Raw genomic sequence first — 21421 nt, forward strand, 5'->3', positions numbered from 1 at the left:
ACTTTTTTTTTTATTATTATTAATTTAGTCAATCCATTGCCTCTTCTCAAAATATGCCCTGTAGCTCTAACAACTTTGGGGTTAGGAATGTTCATATGGTTAGGGCCTTTTGTATCCCCTCATCGATCTTTACATAATCAGAAGAAATGGGAGAATGGCCTCTTGAGGTTGGCTCCTTGTATTATATATCAAGAGTCTTGTTCTCTGTCAAGTCCATGAAAGAAGCAAATGAGACAGCTGGAGTTTGTCCCAACAGACCCAAACAGACCTAAACTCCGCCAGTCATTTTTCTAGAGAAATTAAAAACAGACCTTTTTTTATTTTAACTCAATGGAAAATATTCTATTTTCAACTGAATAAAGAAATAGGACAATGTTTGAAAATCTTGCTTCAGTGGAACTGACCTTGTGGTTTTCATGGTGCCTGAGGCTTGCTGACATTGAGCAGCTTGCTCTCAAAGACACACACCAGGCTGTTTCTCTACTTGTTAAATTTGGGGAATGTTCCTCATTATATTCAGTCCAGCTCTTGAGTCCGTGGGTCAGAGTTTCAGCTGTTAAAATCTGACCTTGCTAACACTTAAAGGCTAGAAGAATTCTATCATTCTCCTCTCCCTTTTCTTTTTCTAGTGATAAAAATAAAAAGAAGGGTTTGTTTCTTTTTTCTTTCAGTATGGAGGAAATAGGGCTGGTGACACACACCTCTTAGAGTTAATTCTATTGGTGTATTGGCTGAAGTACCACGTCAATAAGGACTCAAACACTTCGAGATGACTTACATGGCAAGAACTGTACTGAGTCACTTCCCTGTGATGTCCAGGTGCTCTTATAGCCAGGTGTTTATGACCAGGTGCTCTTATAGCCAGGTGTTTATGACCAGGTGCTCTTATAGCCAGGTGTTTATGGCCAAGTGGTCTTATAGCCAGGTGTTTATGGCAAGGTATTCTTATAGCCAAGCGTTTACAGCCAGGTGGTTTTATAGCCAGTTGTTTATGTCCAGGTGATCTTTTAGCCAGGTGGTCTTATAGCCAGGTGTTTATGACAAGGCATTCTTATAGCAAGGTGTTTATGGCCAGGTAGTCTTATAGCCAGGTGGTCTTACAGCCAGAATCATTAAGCTCTGGGATTTCTGCCTTCCTTCTACATGCTGGTGCTTAACCAAGGGGCTGTTGCCAATTAAAACCAGACCATGTTTTTTTGCTTTTGTTTTTTAAAGTCAGTAGAAAAGATCATATTTTTAACTGGATAAAGAAATAGGACAGGGTCTGGAGAGATGGCTCAGTGGTTAAGAGCACTGCCTGCTCTTCCAAAGGTCCTGAGTTCAATTCCCAGCAACCACATGGTGGCTCACAACCATCTGTAATGGGGTCTGGTGCCCTCTTCTGGCCTTCACGCATACACACAGAAAGAATATTATATACATAATAAATAAATAAATAAATATTTAAAAAAAGGAAATAGGACAATATCTGAAAACCTCATTTGGGTGGAACTAATCTTATGATTTTTATAGTGCCTACAGCTTGCTGACAACCCCCCATGATCATTTCTCTGAAGTTTTCTATGCTCCTTTGGGTTGGCTCCTTTCTCTAATAAGCTTTCTGTCCATGTGGGAGTTTGAGGTCCACCCCTCTGCGATTTGAACCAACATCAGAGAGCTGATCCTTCCATCCTGAACGTCCTCTCAGTTCACATCAGTCTGGTTCGGATCAGTTGTCTTGCTCTCAGCTAATCACAGATGTGCTTGTCTGTGTCTATGGCCGGGAGAGGGAGCTCTCCGCATGGACGGCCAGATTCCTCTTACCAGAAATGGGGTTAGTTTCCAAGCAGACAAAAATAGTCACAGTGGGCAACTGAGAAAACTCACTTGACTTTCCAATTCTGCCAGTATCCAATAGAAGTTCATTACATATCAGCTTCCATACTTAATTTGATAAGCTTTTTAGACTCTCAGATTTGAAGCAATAAAGTCAAATCAAGAAAGAAAGAGAAAGAAAGAAAGAAAGAAAGAAAGAAAGAAAGAAAGAAAGAAAGAAAGAAAGAAAGAAAGAGGGAGGGTGGGAGGAAGGAAGGAAGGAAAGACGAAATCCCACCTTGAACAGCTCCTTAGTTCTCCGAGTGTAACTAATACCAATCTATCATTATTTTGAAGCACAAATAGAGTAATATTTGTCAAAACATTTTAGAAACTTCAAATCTATGCATTTGTATTCTCTGCAGAATTATTATGATGATGAGATACTTTTTAATTTTCTTCTTCATTATGCTTTTTCAACTGCAACAGAATAAATGCATAAAAATTGAACTGTTTTACAAAACTATTTCTATTTTCCAGCTTGCAAGCCCAAACCAGTATCTCTCCACTGGTGTGGAAACAGTAGTAGCCCTTGTGACTGCCAGCCCTGCCCAAGGAGCTTGTGCCACACAGTGAGCTAGCTCAGCATTGGAACTCCTTGGGGGAAAGATTTATGATTTATAATCCTTCTTAAATACATTTAACTTGTCAAGATCTTAACATGAATTACATGTTTCAAAATGTATAACTATATTTTCACTTACAAAATATTTATGATATTGCTATTACACCTGAATTGAATGTTTGTGTGGAGAATATACACGGGATTAAGACAAGAGGCAGTTGGATGCCTTCCCTTTTCTATATTAGCCATATCTAACTCCTTTGCAGCATTCTTCTGTAGAATGTAAGCTGTGCATCATCTTGGCTCCTCAGCTTTGGCCATGCCTCCATCTTCATGTTGAACACCATTAGCCTATCACTGATTCTTCTGAACTTCCCATGGCATCTTCCCGGCCACTGCAAGGCGCTTGAGCCATGCCTCCTTTCTTAGCCTGTAACAGTGCTGGGCTTTTCCATTTATTTTATTTTTTATCGAGTTGTTTGTCTACTGATTCCAGACCGTTGAAGCATTTGTAGAACTTGGGTTTGACTGAGTACATCCCTGAGCTCCTTCCCAGCAATGTGCTGGACTAAATTTAAGAAGTTAACCTGAGAAGCACACATCTCTCGGGTCCTCCACCAAAGCATCAAATGAGACGCTGATCAAAGTACAGTGGAGAGAAACCATAGCTTCCTGCCAGAGACCTCCTAAATTGACATCGTTCTAGGTGATTGAATGTTCAGCTAGCTAGTGTTCTTGTTTTTTTTTTTTTTCCCAATTTTTCCATGAGTATGAAATGAGGACACGGTAGAATCTCGGAAAATATCCTCTAACAAATGGCTCTCTCCAATGCTTCTTTTTATCCAGAAGCAAGAAACAAATGTTGAACATATAGTTAACAAATGAGTTGAAATAAAGAAGATGACAGCCTCCGTTTGCAAGAAAGGACTGTAATGTATATTTTGGAGAGACATTACTGACAAAAAAAAAAAAGCATTACTTCACAAGAATCTAGTTTCTTTGCAGCAATTCATGCTATGATAAAGAGCTGACTGCTGCCTTACTAAACAAGCTATTAATATTTCTGCCTTTTGCTGGTCTGAAGCATGTTTGTGCCAGAAGCTATGCCCTCTCAGCCTTGAAGCAGAACACATACAGTGGTCCTGATTGTCTTAACTTCACAGCAGCAGAGAGAACTCTAATATATAGAGAGCTGCCCAGTGAGTACAGAGATAGCTTCTGCTTTCCTCCCCCTCTGTGGTTTTTGGCCCGTGAGGAGATTTTTACAAATAATTGAGCCGTGCCAAGGACAACTACAACTGTCATTTTAAGAAATGCACATTATAGATTATAGCAACAAATAGGTGCTAGGAATACCATAACCCTGTGTGCCTCACTGGCAGCGGAGAGATTAACGAGGAGGAGGAGAGGAGGGGAGAGGCGTGGGGTGATGCAAGGAGACTCTTGAGCACACTGTTCCGGAGCTTGTACCACTCCAGTGGAAACACAGTTTGCTTCCTCTTACGTTCGCCTCCTTCTCTGATGCTGACACCCGCACTCTTGAGGCCCACATGCGGGCGTTACTAGCGAACCACCAGTTGGCGCGGCTCTCTCCTTCCAAGAATCGCCGCCCCCCCACACACACACACATAAGGGGAAGGTCATGACCACGACACTTTGGTAAGATGGCTCTTCAGAGAGGCAGGGAAAGGGTGGGAAGTGGCATTCTCTTGAGTCTGTCATTCTCTGCGAGCAAAATAGCTCGCCTGAGACCTTTTGTAAAGAGGGTCAGCAAGGCGGTCGCTCCTGTCTTTCCCTCTTTGAAACCAGAAACAGATGCCAGCCCTGAGCTTGAGAGGTTGGCAGTGTGGCTGCTGGGAAGAATCAGAATCAGATACAGTGGTGAGGGTGCCGAGAGTTGGGTTTTTGTTTTATTTTGTTTTAATCTCAAAGCTCACAAGATAGGAGGATCAGTCTCAGTCTAGGGGAGATGAACAGAAGGGATCAGTTGCTGACCCGCAGCCTCTAGTTAGCTCAGAGGAAACAGAAGTTTCTGCCATCCAGGTGGGGCTCAGTTAGTGCCCACACAGGAGGAGGAACCACAGGACCATGGCTGCCTAGAAGGACGTCTGCACCAGGGCCTTTGCTGAGCTGGGTTTTTGACTCCATTTTCTGACAGATCTAATCAGGCCTGCTCAAGGAGCTACCAAGATCCCTGGCTAAGGCCGAGGCTTCCTCTGGCGACGTGTCCTTTCCTTCTTCTGCCTGCGAGCCCATTTTATGTTGCCTTAAAAGCACTGTCATCCGGGAGAAGGAATAGACTTCCTTGTTCCTTTAGCTTTCGTTCTGCACCCTTCATGTGTCCTCCTGGACAACCTCTGAACACCCTGAAGTGTGAAAGTATCACACAAAAGAAACGCAAGGGAGAGTCCTTTATCTTTTCTGAGCTAGACTAAGAGAGAAATTTTCATCACATGCAGAATCTGACTGGAGGGCTGTATTCACAGAAGTTTCCTTACTCAACTGACTCCGCCACATCAGCGGCCGTCCCCGAAGGCTTCCGGAGCCTAATTGGAATGGCTGGGTAGATGGAGCTGTCAACAGCCTACTCTGTCGGAGACCCATCACCAGATTCTCAGCCCCAGTTGACTGCTCGCTCTGACAGTGTTTATGGGAAAGATCACGTCCATAGCAATCATATCTCCACAAATGTCAATTAAAAACGGGGCTGATCCCTGCTCCTGTCCTTGCATGCCTTAGGTGGCCCCTCGCTATCTTTGGATGAATGTCAGGGCATCAAGGAGATGTTTGTTCCTCGTGTTCTGAACTTTCTCCAGATCTTAAACTTCTGATCGGAAGAACAATCATTTGGCAATATGAGAAACACAGGCCTGAATAAGATAGAAAATGCAGGGGGGATGAGAGAAGGGCTTTCTGAGCCCGTGTCCTCAGAGGGCAATGCAGGGCATGAGGAAGCCAGCCCTGCCACATCTGGACAAAGAGAATCTCTACAGCAGAGGGGCAGCAGTGGATGTTTTGAAGCAAGTGTCTGCACGCAGCTGTCTAAGGCAGAATGAGCCGAAAGAGAGGAAGCATGTGGGGTAGGGGGGTCAGAAGATGGAGCATCTTAGACGCCACTGTGAAGACTTTGTCTTCTCAGAGAAAGCAAGCCGAGTGGCATAGTCTGGCTTTTGTTTGAAGTGGGTCACTTTGGTTCCTGTATTATAGACATATACTCAGAGAGCGAAGGTGGAGGTAGTGAACCTGGATGGGTAAAAAGAGGTGGCTAACCTCAAGACAGTGAGAGCTGAGTGCCGGAGGATTTGCTGCTGGACAGAGAGTGTCAACAGAACTAGGAATAGGGAACTGTGGGCACTGACTGATTGGGCTGGGGACTGTAGGCTCCTACTGATTGGGTTGGAGACTGTAGACTCCTACTGCTGGCCTCTGGCTGATTAGGTTGGGGCATTTCAGGTTGAGATGTCAACTGAGTGAGTAGAGGTGTCAAGTCAGCTGCTGGGCATCCATGTTTGGAGTTCTTGGAGAGAGGACTGAACTGGAGACACCAACGTGGGAATTAGGAACTCCAGGAAAGCACCTCGAATAACCAACAATGAGAGACGAGTCCAGAGTGCTAGTGGTCCAGGAATAGCCAGTTATTCTGAACCAATAGGAAACTAAGAAATAGAAAGGGTGATTTTAAAAAAAAAATTCACCAAGTAGGAAACTGGGAAGGTCTTTCAATTTCAGTAGAGTGTTGCGGGAGCTCCTTCCACTCCTTCAGCCAATAGCCGCTGAGATACCAGCCCATTGGGGTGTGGTCTCTCTCCCTTTAAAAAAGCGGCCACTTCCCTCTCCTCTCTCTTGCTTCCGGCTCCGCTTCCGGCTACTAGGCTCCTTTCCTGACTGTGCAGAGGACTGTTGTCTGGGACGGTGATCTGTAAGTTTTCCCCTTGAAATAAATAACCATTCTATTAATCATAATTCCAAACTGGTGTGGGATTGTTTGTGACTTATGCCTTCATCTGGCGCCCGAACGTTTGGTTTTAGTGCCCCTCCTTACCCCCTTTGCTGGGCTGCCTGCCGCCAGGCCAGCTCAGTTTGGCAGGGGCCCTTAGCCTCGGTTGCGTGGATTTAAACTCCACAGGCCCGTGTAGTCTTTGCCCGCCTCTGTTGAGTGAGGAGCTGCGTTCCCGCCCAGCTCTGCACGGCTAGCTTTACCCAAAATAATTACACGGAAACTGTATTTTTTTAAATACTGCTTGGCCCATTAGCTCTAGCCTCTTACTGGCTAGCTCTTACAACTAGATTAACCCATTTCTAATAATCTGTGTGGCACCACGAGCTGGCTTACCAGGGAGGTCTTAACCTGCGTCTGTCTGGAGTGGGAGAATCATGGCAACTGCCTGACTCGGCTTCTTTCTCCCAACATTTTGTTCTGTTTACTCTGCCTACCTAATTTTTTGTGCTATTAAAGGGCCAAGACAGTCTCTTTATTTAATCAATGAAGTTAACACAAAACAGAAGACTCCCACATCAGTAGAGCAGCCTCAGGTGGAGGCTACTTTGCTTAAAGAGCAAGGAATTGAGCTGGGCATGGAGAATGGTACTGGGGAAGACAGGAATGCTTTGCTCTGTGATGGAAGATTTTAAGCTTTTTTTTTTCTTTTTGAGAATGCCCCAGTAGGGAAGGCCTAATGGGTGACGAGAGAGGTGGTTCACTGTGAAGAACTAGATTGCTATCAGTTGAGTAGAAAAGAAAGTCATGTAGAGGAAGAAAGCTTTGGAGATTGGTGACATTCCTTCTATTTTATGTCCAGATTTGAATGCAGTTCTGCTGTGCTGATATTTTCTTAAATGAAGTCGTGGTAACACATGGTACAGGAAAACAAGGTCTAGATGTACACTTTAAGGACATAAGGACACAGGCCAGAATCAAGGGAAAGTTCTGAACCAAGAGAAAATTAGTTGCCGACTTCTTTCTTTCTTTCTTTCTTTCTTTCTTTCTTTCTTTCTTTCTTTCTTTCTTTTTCTTTCTTTCTTTTCTTCTTCTTCTTCTTCTTCTTCTTCTTCTTCTTCTTCTTCTTCTTCTTCTTCTTCTTCTTCTTCTTCTTCTTCTTCTCTCTCCCCCTCTCTCTCCCTCCCTCCCTCCCTTCCTTCCTTCCATTCTTCTTTTTTCTCTGACTTTTTGAGACAGGGTCCTAACTTCCTAGATAAACCAGGCTGGCCTCACACTCACAGAGATCCCCCTGCCTCTGCTTCCTGAGTACTGATATTAAAGGTGTGCACCATCATACCCAGCCTAATTTTATTCCTTCTAATGAGTATTAACTATCATCAAAGAAATAAAATTATGTTATTGCTTTTGTCGCAATTATAAGACTACTGTGGCTGGCAAGATGGCCGAGAGGGTAAAGGCACTTAACGCCAAACCTGAAGACCTGACTCTGGTCCCCAGAACCCACAGACCATGGGTTGTCCTCTGGCCTCCATACTTGTACAAATAAATGTAAAAAAAAAAAAGAAAAAACCTGAAGGACTACCTTATCTTTACTTAAACCCATTTATTTGGATTTCATAGGAATTCCAGCTCAGACAAACTAAATCAGCTTTTGCAGTCTATGTGGACAGGGCGCTGGAAAGCACCGATGGACAAATGAGACAGCAGAGAGACAATGTTCTTCTGTAGCTGTCTTCAAGCTCTGCAGCAGCCTCTGCTACAGAGCGGGAGGGGCCAGAGTTCCGTCTCTCCAGCAAAGCGGGCAGCCTTTTGTTAGCCTTCATCAGGAAAAAATAAGGATTTCTGCTGCTGCTACTGCTGCTTCCTCCTCCTCCTCTTCTTCTCCTCCTCCTCCTCTTCATCTTCTTCCTTCTTCCCTTTCCTCTTCTTCCTCCTCCTCCCCTTCCTCCTCTTTTTCTCTTCTTCTTCTTAGAACTCTGTAAGGTTAATCTCTGAAACGTCTTACGGGAAGTGCGCTGGCAGTGGATTGGTTCACTAGTGGTACGAATGGCAATAATGAAATAGACCAATGAATGACAGTGCTGACTCTCTCTGCAATACAGTACCATTTACCAAGAGCTCCTCATGGATTCCAAGTATTCCGTGCGTATGTCTGAATGCCTCCTGTGTTCTGGGCCTCTGGAAAGTTAGCTGTGGAAAAAAAAAATCCCTCTCTCATATAGAGTGGATGTTGAGTTGGCCTGATAAAACAAGTAAGCCAAGAAATGTCTTTTTCAGATGAAGATATTCTAAAGGTTCATTAAAACTTAGCTTTAGGGGCTGGGGGGATGGTTAAGAGCATGTACTACTCTGGCAGGGGATCCATGACAAGTGCCTGTTACCCCAGCTCCAGGGAATTTAATCCTCTCTTCTGGCCTTTGAGGGCACTGAGCTCATGTGCATAAGCCCACATACGAACACATAATTTAAATTATTGAAAAAAAGATGACTTTAAGTCATTGATTTTTTTAGAACACCTCCCATCCTAGACAAAATGCTGTCCTTGGTACTTCTCTTTCTCAAAGCTTTTGAAATCCCAGCACGTGTTTTGTGCTGCAATTGTATCTTCATAGATATAGTGAGTGTCCATACTGAAGGCTTCACCTGCGTTTAGCCTCGTGGTCCTGTCTAAGGAGAAGGGCCATCTCCTATTAGGAAGTCATCTGTTACCGCCTGACCCTGAGGGCAAGTAGGTCTGGCAAATTATTTACTGCCAGCAGAACAACTGGGCTCTGTGGAATGTGTCTACTTAAAAAAAAAATCTTCCTAACCAAGACAGCTAATTAATTTCCCTTTGTTTAAGATGTGTTTTAAAAATCAGACTCACACAGCTATTGGGAATCTTGAAGTTTTTACTCCTTGTGCACCCAAGACTGCTTATCCACAGAAACTAACTATCGTAGCAGCTACAATGGGCAGAATCACACATGAAGTCATCAGTATATGTGAGCAGAGAGAATACATTGTAAAATAAGAGTTGCGTCAGGCACTCTCGACATTGCTTAGCTCTGGTAGTATTATGATCAGAAGATACCGCCATATAACAGCACACTAAGAGGGCATTACCCTGCAGAAACTGAACCCCGGACATCCTAGAGAGAAGCTGCTGACACAAGAGACTCACACCTGCTCAGGGTTTCCCAAAATCAGTGAGGCATGTCCTCCCAATGTCAGGGCCTTGTCCCCAGGCCAGAGGCTCAGCGCTGGGGACAGGCAGAGAACGGAGTCCCTGAAGAAAGGGTTGAGGTTTTTTTCCTCCATCCCCATGGTATACAGGGCAGTCTGCTCTTGTGCTTTCCCATCATAGGGCTGGAAAGGGGCTCAGGGGACACGCACAGGGGTGTCTTTACCCGAGATAGATTTGGATGCGCATAGCACCTGCTGCGCCTCAGAGGACAGACAGGTGTGTCCTGGCAAAGATCAAGAACAATCCAAAAGTCTGCCTTCTGTTCTATCTGGCCAGGATATGTGTGTGTCATGTGAGTGGCATGGGTGTGCAGCGAGAAAGCAGGGTGGTGAGCCCGCCCCTGCACGCCATACTAGTGTGTGCTGAGCGGTAGCACCAACTATCAGACGCAATCAGCTCACAAGAGAAAAAAACGTATCTTTTCCCCAAGTCCTCCTCTGAAGGAAACACAGAGAAGTCATGCCAAGAGAGACGACATCACCCACCCCTTCCTCCTAGAAGAAGATACAGTTCAGCCCTCCTCACTTACTACCTCTGATGTCCTACATCCCAAAACTGGCCCGTCCTGAGGAGGGAAAAGTTAGAATCAGCAACGAGACAGTGTATTGCATCTTTTTACCTTCCAGTCACTTCATGACTGAAAGTGACCAGGAAGCTATGCCACCTACCTAGAATAGTAAGTGCTCTCATACCTGCCTGTGTGATTCTGGTCCATTCACAACTAAGAGTGAAAAGGGAAGGAAACTTTTACGTGTTCAGGTAACTATAGACTTGAGACTGTATGGGGAGAGCAGCCCCATTTCCGGGTATTTGCCTGCGGCTTGGAAATCCAAGCCCCTCTCAGTGGGCCCTCTGCCTTCTGGTGAAGTCCCACACAACTTCCCAGAAGTTAGTATATATGCCAACTCCAGGGGCCCCGGCCAGTCACTTGGTCTCTCTGAATGTTGAAGTTCTCTCGGTGACTGGTAGCACGTTAGCTCCTAGTCCATACAAGAGCTAGAGACTTTGACTCATAGCAGAATTTACTCATGATGTGAGTGAGAGGGTTCACCTGGTTGAGAGCATCCTATGAACACATTTAGTGCCAGTAACTAAGCCCGGAGCCGCACAGGTGCCCTCCATAGACGCAACTAACAGCAGATCAAAAGTACTGAACATGCTGCACGATTTTGTCATTATTCCCGAGGCAGGATAGTATATACACCCGTGTGTTACATTCTTTGCAGTGTGCAGGAGGTGTGGGTAGGTTATGTCCTGGAACCGATCCTCCATAGATGCTGAGGGACACTGTACTTTTAAATCAGAAAGAAGCTATTAGGGATGGGGAAGGTAGGGTTAATAGCCCCGAGACTTGACTTGCTAGAGAATGAATTTTTGGAAAACAGGAAGACGATCCTCTGTAGAGAAAACGACTTGAAGCTTCAGGTGGGAGCAATAAGTGGGAGATGGCCAGACCCCGGGGATGTAGCTCCCTTACAGAGTACCAGGCATCTGCACTCTGCCTCCAGCGCACTGGGCAGACGGCAGAGGACCAGGAAGCAAAGGCACAGTGCGGTGGGGAAGCGTTGTAAGGAGAGAGATGCTGACGTCTGTCTCTGCGAAGGTGGCAGAGGAGGAAACTTAATCCGGACGGATGAGCTGGCTCCCATAGTTTGTTAATGGCTGAAACTTCCCCTCGGTGGGTTTCAGAGACGTATTGTGGGTGTATGTGTCCCCTCCCTGCGCTGATCTTGGTCCGCTCCACACGTGGGACTTGCTAAGTGACTTCAGACCATATCCTATTATCCAGTTTCACAGTGTTTTGGGTTTTATTTGGGGGGAGGGGTAGGACTCTGGTTTTTGACAGTTTCCCTCTATAGCTGAGCAAACCTCCTGCCTTAACCTCCCAAGTCCTAGGATCACATAGCCTATTTATTACAGTGTGTCTCACGGTGACAACATTCACAGGAAGGACTCTGAAAAAGTTGGGCCATGAGCACCACAGGTTATATGGAAGTCTCTGCCACAGCACCCGGGAGTGGGTGTGGGTCGGTGGAGCATTTGATTCTGAGCACACACTACAGTTTTAGATTCCTGCTCGGATGGTGGAGAGCCCAGTTAAGATGCTGGCTCACTGCACCCCTAAATGGCTGCTGAGCTTCCCTAGTCCCGGTCCCTCCCCCTCAACCAGGGTCTTCCAATACACCCTCTGCTACAGGGGATCTAGCACCGGTGGTTCCTCAGCCCCAGGGTCCTGCCCTAGAGACCGCTGGTAGCCATTTACTGTTTATTCTTGACCATTGAGGATAAGAAAATCCAGATGTTTAGCTGATTTTTAAAGATTCCTTCCCCATCTGTCTTGAATTCAATGAAATAATTACTTTCTGAAAATAACACTATGAAGAGGGAAGATGCTGCTTTTTCTTTATGGCAAAAGTAAAAATAGCTTGTTTTTTCTGAGGTGTGAATTTATTGGTAATTTCCCATGATACAGCACTAGTGCATAAATGGTCTTGCCCCCTGCCCCCACCCCACTCCCAGTCAACCCAACATACTTTTAAGCAACATGAATGACTTGGAAGTCAATTATTAAACCTTGAATGCCCTAAGAATTCTTTTCTTTTATGTTTTTTAAAGAAATGTGACTGTGTATTCTGCTGTTCTCCTTCCCTTCCTGGATATACGTGGGTAGCTGCCATGTTTTAAATATTGACAAGATAAGATAGTTTTCTGTTTATACCAGCAGTCGTCTGTCTGTGAAATATGGACGAATCAGAACGCTGGATTTCCTTTCTCAGCGATCCATCAGGTCCATAATGTAAGGCCACAAATGGTTATGTTTCTCTTTCTCAACTCGCGCTGTGTGCTGTGTTGCGGTCTTGTGTCACTAAGCCCAAGGTACTGCGTCCCAGCAATGCGGAAAATCTGTACTGTCTGGTGGCTTCTGAAATGCTTTGTCTATGACCCTCCATTTGCTGTGCTTCGTGACTGGTTGGCGTGTAAACACTGTCCTAAAATGAGAAACAGCCTTGGTTTGGTAATCCACGGTTAAAACCTGTCGTGTGTGAGTTTTGGCTTTCATCCCGGGTGTCTGTCTTACCTTGCTTTTACAGGGAAAAGGCAAAGGGTAAATTGATATCTTAGAGAGACATGTATATATCCGCCTCATTCTTCCCCTTTCGTACTTCATGTCCACAAGCTATTTTGTACTTTGTGTCCAGTGACTCTGAGGGTCCATGCACTTTATTTGCGAGAAATACTTGGCTTGCATGAGATTCCCTGCAAATGATGGAGATGTTGGGGGGAGAAGAGCCCGGGAGGAGGGGAGGTATTCTCAGAGTGATACGGTGGTTCTCAGCCTTTTCCCATTTGGCAGTACTGATTTGATCTTTGGAATGTATATGAAATTGTGACCCATTTTATTCTGAGCTGCTTAATATTTGAATAGTCATGTTTCACATTTGTATATTTCAGAAAAAAATCACTTGAAAACATTCTGGCATAGATTTTACATTTATATTTTAAATTACAATTCTATTTCCACAGCCGCCGAAACCTTCCCCATTGGCTAGTCTGTGGTCTGGGAGCTCGAGACACTTGGTTGAGAATCACTGGAAATTCTTGGGGTGGCATGTGAAAGGCTTCAACTCTGGGGGTGCTGCGTTAGGTACATCCATCCTCCCGTGCATGGGACTTCTGGCTCTTGAGGACCCTGATATCTGCACACTGCCTGCCCTGGTGCTCCATGACCCCGAGTCCCTCCCAAGTGCACAGCGCCAACATCAGATTTGAAGTGTTCAGACGTGGCCATCCCTGTCCCTCCTCCATAGAGCACGTTCGGCAACGAACAGCTGCATGACCATGCACTGCTATTAGTTCTTGGACACTTTTTCAAACAACTGCTGCAGCTCTTGGCTCTCCCGTGTGTGAATGTTGGTAGGAGACCCTCCCTTACAACCACATCCAAATACGTGTGTGTGTGTGTGTGTGTGTGTTCCCAAGCGTGGAGCTCTGTGTGACACTCTAGAAACCCTTAGTGACTGTGGGAGGTAAATATAATTGCTTCCGTGTGATTGGGTGGCCCTGCTCTGAAGAGCATCAGAATTACAGAAAGTGAAACCTCAGAGTAGCTATTGTCACTTCAAATCCCCTTAGCTGTTCATGAGGTGGGCTGAAGAAATAGAGAATAATGTTTGTTAATATTCAGATCTAAATTTATAAGCAGGTAGGTGGGAGTAACTCCTAGCAGAAGAGATCTAAAAGCTTCTATTTAAAAAAAAAATCAATTAAGTCTTCATTTAAATTTTTTTAAAAAAAAAAGAATTATACAAGGCTTAGAAAATATCTACCTCTCTATAATGTTAGAAAGCTAAGTCATAATCAAGGCTTTTAATTGTTTGCTGATCTCTCTGGGAAAGCTTTTCTTTAGAAGAAAATTAAAAATAAAGAAAACACTTCCCTATATGCCCTATCCGTGTTTGCTGCATGGAACGAGCAAGCTGGAACTTTCCCTCTATGTCAGTTCGTGCTGCCTTATAAAATACCAGAGGTCAAAAGCATTTCTGAGTCATTGATCTAATAAAAATCTACCAAGAGGCGTCCGTGAGTTTTATATAACAAAGTTCAATTAGTGGTATTATATTTCTCAGCTAGTGGTATAAAATAAAGTTTAATTTAATTGCATTATTTTATATGTGGCCTAGTTCTAAGTCTTTCACGCTCATCCAGAGTATGAAGTAATGGTTGGTGGTTAGTGGATACCTGTTGGAGAGAAACTGCTCCGTTTAAAACTTTAATATCAAATTATATTTTTCCATATCTTACAAGGTTAAATTCTTGAAGTGCTAATTAGTGATGTATAGTTTCTCCTGTTAAATTAATGTCCTCCAGTGTATTTATTTAAAAATGAAACAAAAAAGCCTGAAGATACACACATATAATACATACATAAAAACATATAACAAATACCAAATAAATGAAGTTTTAAGCCATGACCAGATTCTTAGCATATTATGGTTATTAATCTAAAGAGCTTTCTCTAAGTATTCTAAGTGCTAAAGAAAGAGCCTGAAGACATTTGTTGGGAGCTATTCGACTCAATGTCTTCTGTAATTACTTGAGGTAGTTCTCTAAGATCACTGTGTCAGAAAGTTTTAAATAAGACAAGGGTCTACACCAAAATTGTCCTAATTTTTATTCTAATTAACTATTGTTGCACCATTGTTTCCAAGGTTAGACTATTCCTCATTAAAGAGGGTTTTTTTATTATAACTATTATTTGAAGCAAAAGACTTCTCTTAGTTCTGTTTGATTTTTATTAATTTTTAATAAGAATTTCAAACTGGAAAATTAATGGATTTAATCTAAAACAGTTGCATGAAGAAATACAGGTATTGTATGTGTGTACAAATGTGTAGCTCGCTCTTCAAGAGCTAAGTTGAAATTGTTTTATATAATTTCAAAATTATGTAGGCAAAACTCATTTGTCTTTCATTATTTTCTGCTGTTACATATACTAACTACCCAGGCCAGCTCCTCCAAGGTTCATTCCTGCTTTAATTCTACCTTGGGTTGAGACCTAAGGCACCCTTGTTCTCTGAACTCTTTTGTCTTTTCCTGGCATCAACTAGCAGCTGAATCCCAGCCCAAGGCCAAGGTCATTCCTATCTTTCACTAGCAGACGATGCTAAGCCCATTTGGAGTCCTTTCTTTCACACCGACTCTTTTAAAAAAAGGCACCGAGCATCAGCATTTTGATTCATCTAAATAGTCATAGATTGGAGGGGTTTTTTTGTTTATGTTTTTAAGAGAGAGGAAGTTGAATTTCCAGGAAAAAAATTATTTATAAATCCAATCCAAAGAACGCTTTTCTTTCTGAAAATACGTTTCTGGAACTAGCACTAAGCATGACGAAATTTGGAGTCTGTTTCCAGAAAGGCCAATGCATTGCCTGTGAGGAATTTTAAAATATTTGGACTGGAGCAACATTTCAAGACTACGAGGAAAATAAAGCAAGGATTATATTTCCCTCCCCTAGAATTATCTCCCCCATAGTTTCTTGGGGAGGCCCTATTGGATCACTCTGGACTCAAAGCAGATGCTCTGTGACTTTTGGACCAAATGGAGCCACAGGAGAACAGTTGATGGCAGTGCCACTCATTTCGTCAGATGGTGGCTAAACAAGCGATCTTTGATGGTTACAGAGAAGTGTGTGCCTCGGTTTGTTACACCCAAAATGACTGCTACAATTTCTATGGATGATGTAAACATTTGGGTCCGCGTCTGGCTTGCAGTTCTGCATTAAATCTATAGAGCCACATTCAAGGTTTAGGCGTGTGACCTAATCAACAGTGTCCATGATCTGCATGCCTAATGCACTAACCTGTGAGACACCCCCACTTCCCTGCTTTACGGCACCCACTCCTGGCCAGCCCTAGTCCCAAACCTTCCCCAACAGCCCTCAGAACCCCCAGCCCCTGCCTGTCACGCTCCACCAAGGGTTACCTCAGCTAGCTACAGTAGGGTTGGTAGATCTGTTGCTTGGCTGGTTGTCACGTTAGCAGACACTGGTCCAAAGGATCTTTTTGATGTCACCCAAATCTTCCTTTTGTATCATTCCACGGAGTTGCGTGCAAACTTGTGTTGGTCTGTTAACGGCGTCACCTGTGACCTGCGTGTACAATACCTGTTTGCTGTGTTGTGTCGCTTTCTCAAGGGAGGGTGGGAGGGAGAGGAGCTTAACGGGATGCTGGAGGGTCGTTTGCTAGATTTGGGGGAGACCTTTTAAGAGCTCATGGCTGTAGTGTTTCCAGGGTTATAAAGGTTCTTAGACTCGACTTTAAAACACGTAGTGAGTTCCACAGGGTCGTCAGGTTGACATCTATATGGGTTCTTAAGGGCAGTGCATAACCAGCTTTATAAAGACTAGAAAGAGAATTTAAAAAAAAAAAACACAGACTTTGAGAAATAAGGAAAAGAAGATGTCAAAATATAAAGTCAGAGAAAAGCTTAATCCTGAAATTAACTGCAATTAGTTATTACTTTTACGAATAACTCATATAAAGAGAAAATTCAATAGTGAGCCCAGGGATAGGGCATAAAGTTCAAAAATAAGTGTTTATATTACTGTTTCAGGTTATAAATGCCATTATATATTTTAAATGATATGTGCCAAAAATAGCAGAGACTAGGCAAATAAATCAGTCAACATACAGACAAACCAACTACTAAAAGAAAAACAAACATGGACAGTGACTACGAACAGAGCAAGGGCATAAGGAGTTCTCATTAGACGCTCACTCCCCTGAGAAGCCCAGGGAAGGACAGGACGCTGACCAGACTCACCTGTGATTCCAGGTGAGCCACGCACAGAGGAAAGGCTCCAGGCACGCTGCCGTGAAAAGGCCTGAGCCTTTCTACAGGACTCCGAATCTTTCTTCCCGCTTTTCAAAGCCAGTTAAAAAGGTCCAGCAGAGCCCTTGCCTTGTACTTTCTACCTTTGGCAGCCGCCTCTGTCCCACCTAACAGAATTCTACAGCGCACAGAGAGCATGGTGCTCGCTGGTCTGAGCCTTGCCTGGAGGCGCCAGCTTCTGAGCCTTTGGGATTACCACAGCCTTTCTGGAGATCTAGGAACACACTTCCTGTTTTTCTCCAAGAACGGGCATCTGGAAGACAGAGACTCCTTGAAAATTCTTCCCAGAACCCCCACAGCATGTCAGCCCTTCTGCTAGAACTCCACTGAACGTGGTCCCCAGCCAAGCTTTGTTTGGTTTGGGAGCTCGTAAGGCCCTGTTATACACTTCTAACACCTGAGGAAAATAATGTCTTACAATCCTGTAAGACTAGCCAAGTTTGGGTTAGAAGAGAGGAGCGGTGGAGACACTTAGACAGCCCAGTTTTCCTGTGTCCATTTGAGAACAAAGAATTGCATTTTGGGAAGCCAGAAACCTTAGCATGGGAAAGAATAAAACAGACTCTGCCTGTGGCATGTAGGTCAAATGAGAGCCAAGAGAAGACCTGCCAGGATAGCGTTTGGAGCATATAAATGCGCGTCCATGTCAAACAAATCAAAGTGACAGTGGATGACGGAATGGCCTCTTTTAGGTGGGTCTTAGTGGGTATGTGTATCATAGGACATACCATCAAATGTGACATGCTTCTGGGTCAGGGGTCTCACATACACGCACATGCTCCTGTGAGCAGAACTGCATTCCAGAGTGTGGACCACTGCAGTGCTGCAGAAGGCAGCTCAGTACATGCAAGGCCATCGTAGAAACACTGCATCTGTGCAGTTGAATTCCGATGAGGGAAATTAGCTGTTACCCATTAGTAAGTTCTTATTTTAGTGTCTTCTTTAGTGTCTTCCCTGCAAAACCTTTCTCCACAGACAGAAAATTTTTCACAGTTACATGATTATGCCATAGCTGGGAACTGAAATTAATGAAACTATGTATTCTAAGGTAAAGGGAATTCAAGCTGAAATTTTCAGTCAATCTTTCAAAAAAAATCAAACATACTTTTCTGTTGTAACAGAATATTATAAATTGATAAATTGCTTACTAATATTTTCATGTTTTGTTTTTAAAATTAGTTAGCCTAGGGTTTTATTCTGAAAATAGAATAATTTTGACTTCTTTATACTCAGCTTTAGGAATTAGAATAACTAGTTCATATAGAAACAAAATAATATTTATGCATACAATATTATCTAACTGCATTGTGCATTTATAGCTCAGGTGTGTTGGGTAAACCCAGACTAGCTAGAGAGAATGAACCTGCTCACTGCATATACTGCCTCTAAAATAAATGTCATTTCCAGACAGGGGACTGGGGAGAACCTTCCATCACCTTGCGACCTCCAAATGAAGCCACAGCCTCAACTCCGGTCCAGTACTGGCAGCATCATCCAGAAAAGCTCATCTTCCAGTCATGTGACTACAAAGCTTTTGTAAGTTACCCAGTATTTGAGCCCAGTGGAGACAGAGGATGTGTTCCCTGATTAATTTTTCAGTCATTGAAACTGTACCAGAATGTCCATCACTGACATTTCTGAAGGGTTTCTTTTCCCCTTTTTTTCCTGAAAATGCCCAGGTAATTGGAGCTTTGGGGAAACCCTTTGAATCTGGTTAGTGTTACGTTTTGTTCCCTGCCTCTGTATAAAGTGCATTTCAAAATGCCCAATTTTAAATAGAATGTTGGCCTAGTATTTGCAAGGCCCTGAGTTCCATCCACAGCTCCACAAATAAGTAAAATCAAAGGAAGAGAGTGTGAATGAAGCAGACCTCAGGAGGTCGGGTCTGGCATGTTCTATAAATGCAAGATTCTTTCTATACTGTCCTCAGCGATGGGATGGGATTCCAGGACTGGATTTGGTTTGGTTTGGTTTGGTTTTATTAGCTGGTTGGTTGGTGTTGTTTTGTTTCGCTTTTTGTTTTTCTTTCTTTTCCTTTTTATGGAATGAAAGGGATCTTGTGCTTTCCCAGGAAGTGTGAACAGTCAACGTTCAGCAAGTCCTGTAGGCTTTGGAACAGGTTGTGGTTGTCATGACTACACTGGGGTAGGGGGAAGATGGCTGAACCTTGAAACTGACTCTCTTTAAAAGAAATATTTCAACTAGGGCACACTTTCCTAAAAATGTAAAAAGACAAAAATTTGCCTAAGATCATTTTCCTTAAGGATGAAGACGCAGTCTGATAATCTCCTTCCAGTCTGGGCATATTACACTGTGCTGTCTTCTCCTGTAGCTTATGGCTTTCTCCAAAGCTCAAACCTGAAATCTCTGAGGCTTTTTGAACAAGGCCCTAGATCTAGAGCCTAGACTGAGCCTTGGTCACCTTGCCTTACACATTCTCCATGAACCTGTGCTCTCCTGGTCCTCGGGACTGACAGAAAAGCCCGTGCCTGCATGGTGCCTCCATGGGAACAGGACGCTGTCTTCCAACCTCTTTTATAACCCTTATTTTAAAATACATGTAAAAATATTTCTAAGGGTATGGAAGAGTGGCAAAATAAAAAAAGAACCAGCTGAAGATGTAAAAAGTTGATAAATGAATTGATTTTATTTTAAATGTGGGGGAATGGAGAGGGACAGACAGCGAAGAAGTTTTGCTTAAATTTATTTGTCCCATCAGACACGAGAGAATGTAGCAGGAATCTGTGATTCAGTCACAGAGCAGCAATATGGCGTATCGTGCTGAGGAGGATTTCCTCTGCTTCCATCCAGCTCCTGTCTGTCCCTCTGCACCAGGGAGCGAGCTCTGTCCCTGTCAAATGCCAAGCATTCCCAGGTGGATGAAGCACTGGGCGCCCAGCTGTGAATTAAAAAAAAAAATGTCCCAAACTGTGTCTCAGCCTCCTAACAGCCCCATCTTAATTACCTACACTGCAGAATAAGTCCTAGCGGGGGCCACATAGCCTCACCCCTCAGCTCTCGCAAACACCCCTGCGATTTCACTGAGAGTAGTGTGATTTATTCCTGTGGACACTACCGCCTCAAAAAAAAGGGGGGGAAAACATTTTTATATATCCCCATTTTGCAGTTAAATATGATTTGAAAGTTGACATCTTCAGAAAACACCGCAATTTTTATAAAGATCAATTTATAGCCCCCAGAAGTCATGGCTCACCCTGCCGTGTTCCGCCCATTTATAGGGATCTGTTAATGCTAGTTGCGTCAAAGTGTTCAGCTGCTCACAGCCAAGAAACCTAGCCGGTGGCCTGCCCATGGTTTGCTTTCAAATCATTACTCATGTTTGTAACTCTCCTTTTAATATGTCCTTCTGATTTTTGTGTGTTTTAGTATTTAGGTTCTATGCTGATAAAAGAACTTAGAGGGACAGAGTCAACCCAAGATGCCTGCGCAAAGATGCGGGTGAGTTTGCCAAACCATTTCATCTTAGTAGCTGAAATACTAAGTGCCGGGTGTAACACACAAATTGCCACCTTTCAGGCCACCGTTTCCTTCAGCAGTTGGTCTCTTGATCACGTTGGCGTCACATGAAAAGGTGTTTGGGCTATGTAAATGTTTATACTTGGGCTTATCTGGCTGTAGTTAATGATGCTGTCTCTCTGCTAAATTTAGAGCCTATTACATTTGCTTTTGATCATTTTTAGAAAATGAAGCTTAGCTGTACACACGCTGATCGTTCTCCGGTTTGGGGGTAATCTTTGGTCTGTTTCAAGAAAATGTTTTCAGCACCGATTTGACAGTCTGAGAACGCTCGCTGGAGAGTCTGCTAATACACCAAAACTATCAAAAGCAGAGAGGTACCAGGAGCGTATTAGATAGAGTGGACTTTGTGTGGCTTCTTCTTAATTGCTCTTGGTTTTATATAAGAAGAGCATTTGATGCTGAGTGGTGTGGAACATTTCAGAGCTGTAGATACTGGCTAAGTGTAATCGTGAACATCCATGAGCGGTGGCCGCTAGAACCCTGAGTTGTTTGTTGTTGTTGTTGTTGCTTTGGTTTGGTTTCTGGTTTTCGGGGGGTTTTGTTTTGTTATTTTGCTTTTTCGAGATAGGATTTCTCCATAGCTTTGGAGCCTATCCTGGAACTAGCTCTTGTAGACCAGGCTGACCTCCAACTCACAGAGATCCGCCTGCCTCTGTCTCCCGACTGCTGGGATTAAAGGCGTACGCCACCACTGCCCGGTTTAGAACCCTGAGTTTTAAGCAAAGTACATTTCACTTCTCCCCTGAGGCTCTCGTTCTCGCTTCCTCCAGAGCTGACATGTGGATCATATGGAAATATCTGGCACTAAAACATTAAGACTTTGGGACCTGTTCAGAACAGCAAATCATCAGAATCCAATCTCAGACCTTAGAGAAAGAACCCTAGCTTTTATTTGTGGCCAGCA

The 21421-nt window shown here is 43.7% G+C and overlaps 1 protein-coding gene across 8 annotated transcripts in view; it reads left to right on the top strand.

Moving 5' to 3' along the window:
* Anks1b (ankyrin repeat and sterile alpha motif domain containing 1B) overlaps positions 1-21421 on the top strand; it is an 866240-nt gene that overhangs the window by 797652 nt on the left and 47167 nt on the right. For 5 of the 8 annotated variants that reach the window (XM_057757560.1, XM_057757561.1, XM_057757564.1 and 2 more), the window contains 2 exons: positions 18385-18513; positions 20365-20436. In XM_057757560.1, the coding sequence (XP_057613543.1) occupies positions 18385-18513; positions 20365-20436 (201 nt within the window). Of the gene's footprint in view, positions 1-12307; positions 12383-18384; positions 18514-20364; positions 20437-21421 lie in introns of all 8 variants that reach the window. The other 3 variants (XM_057757563.1, XM_057757562.1, XM_057757559.1) reach the window with 2 other exon arrangements.

Source organism: Chionomys nivalis, chromosome 25, assembly GCF_950005125.1.
Source record: "Chionomys nivalis chromosome 25, mChiNiv1.1, whole genome shotgun sequence".
Taxonomy (NCBI): domain Eukaryota; kingdom Metazoa; phylum Chordata; class Mammalia; order Rodentia; family Cricetidae; genus Chionomys; species Chionomys nivalis.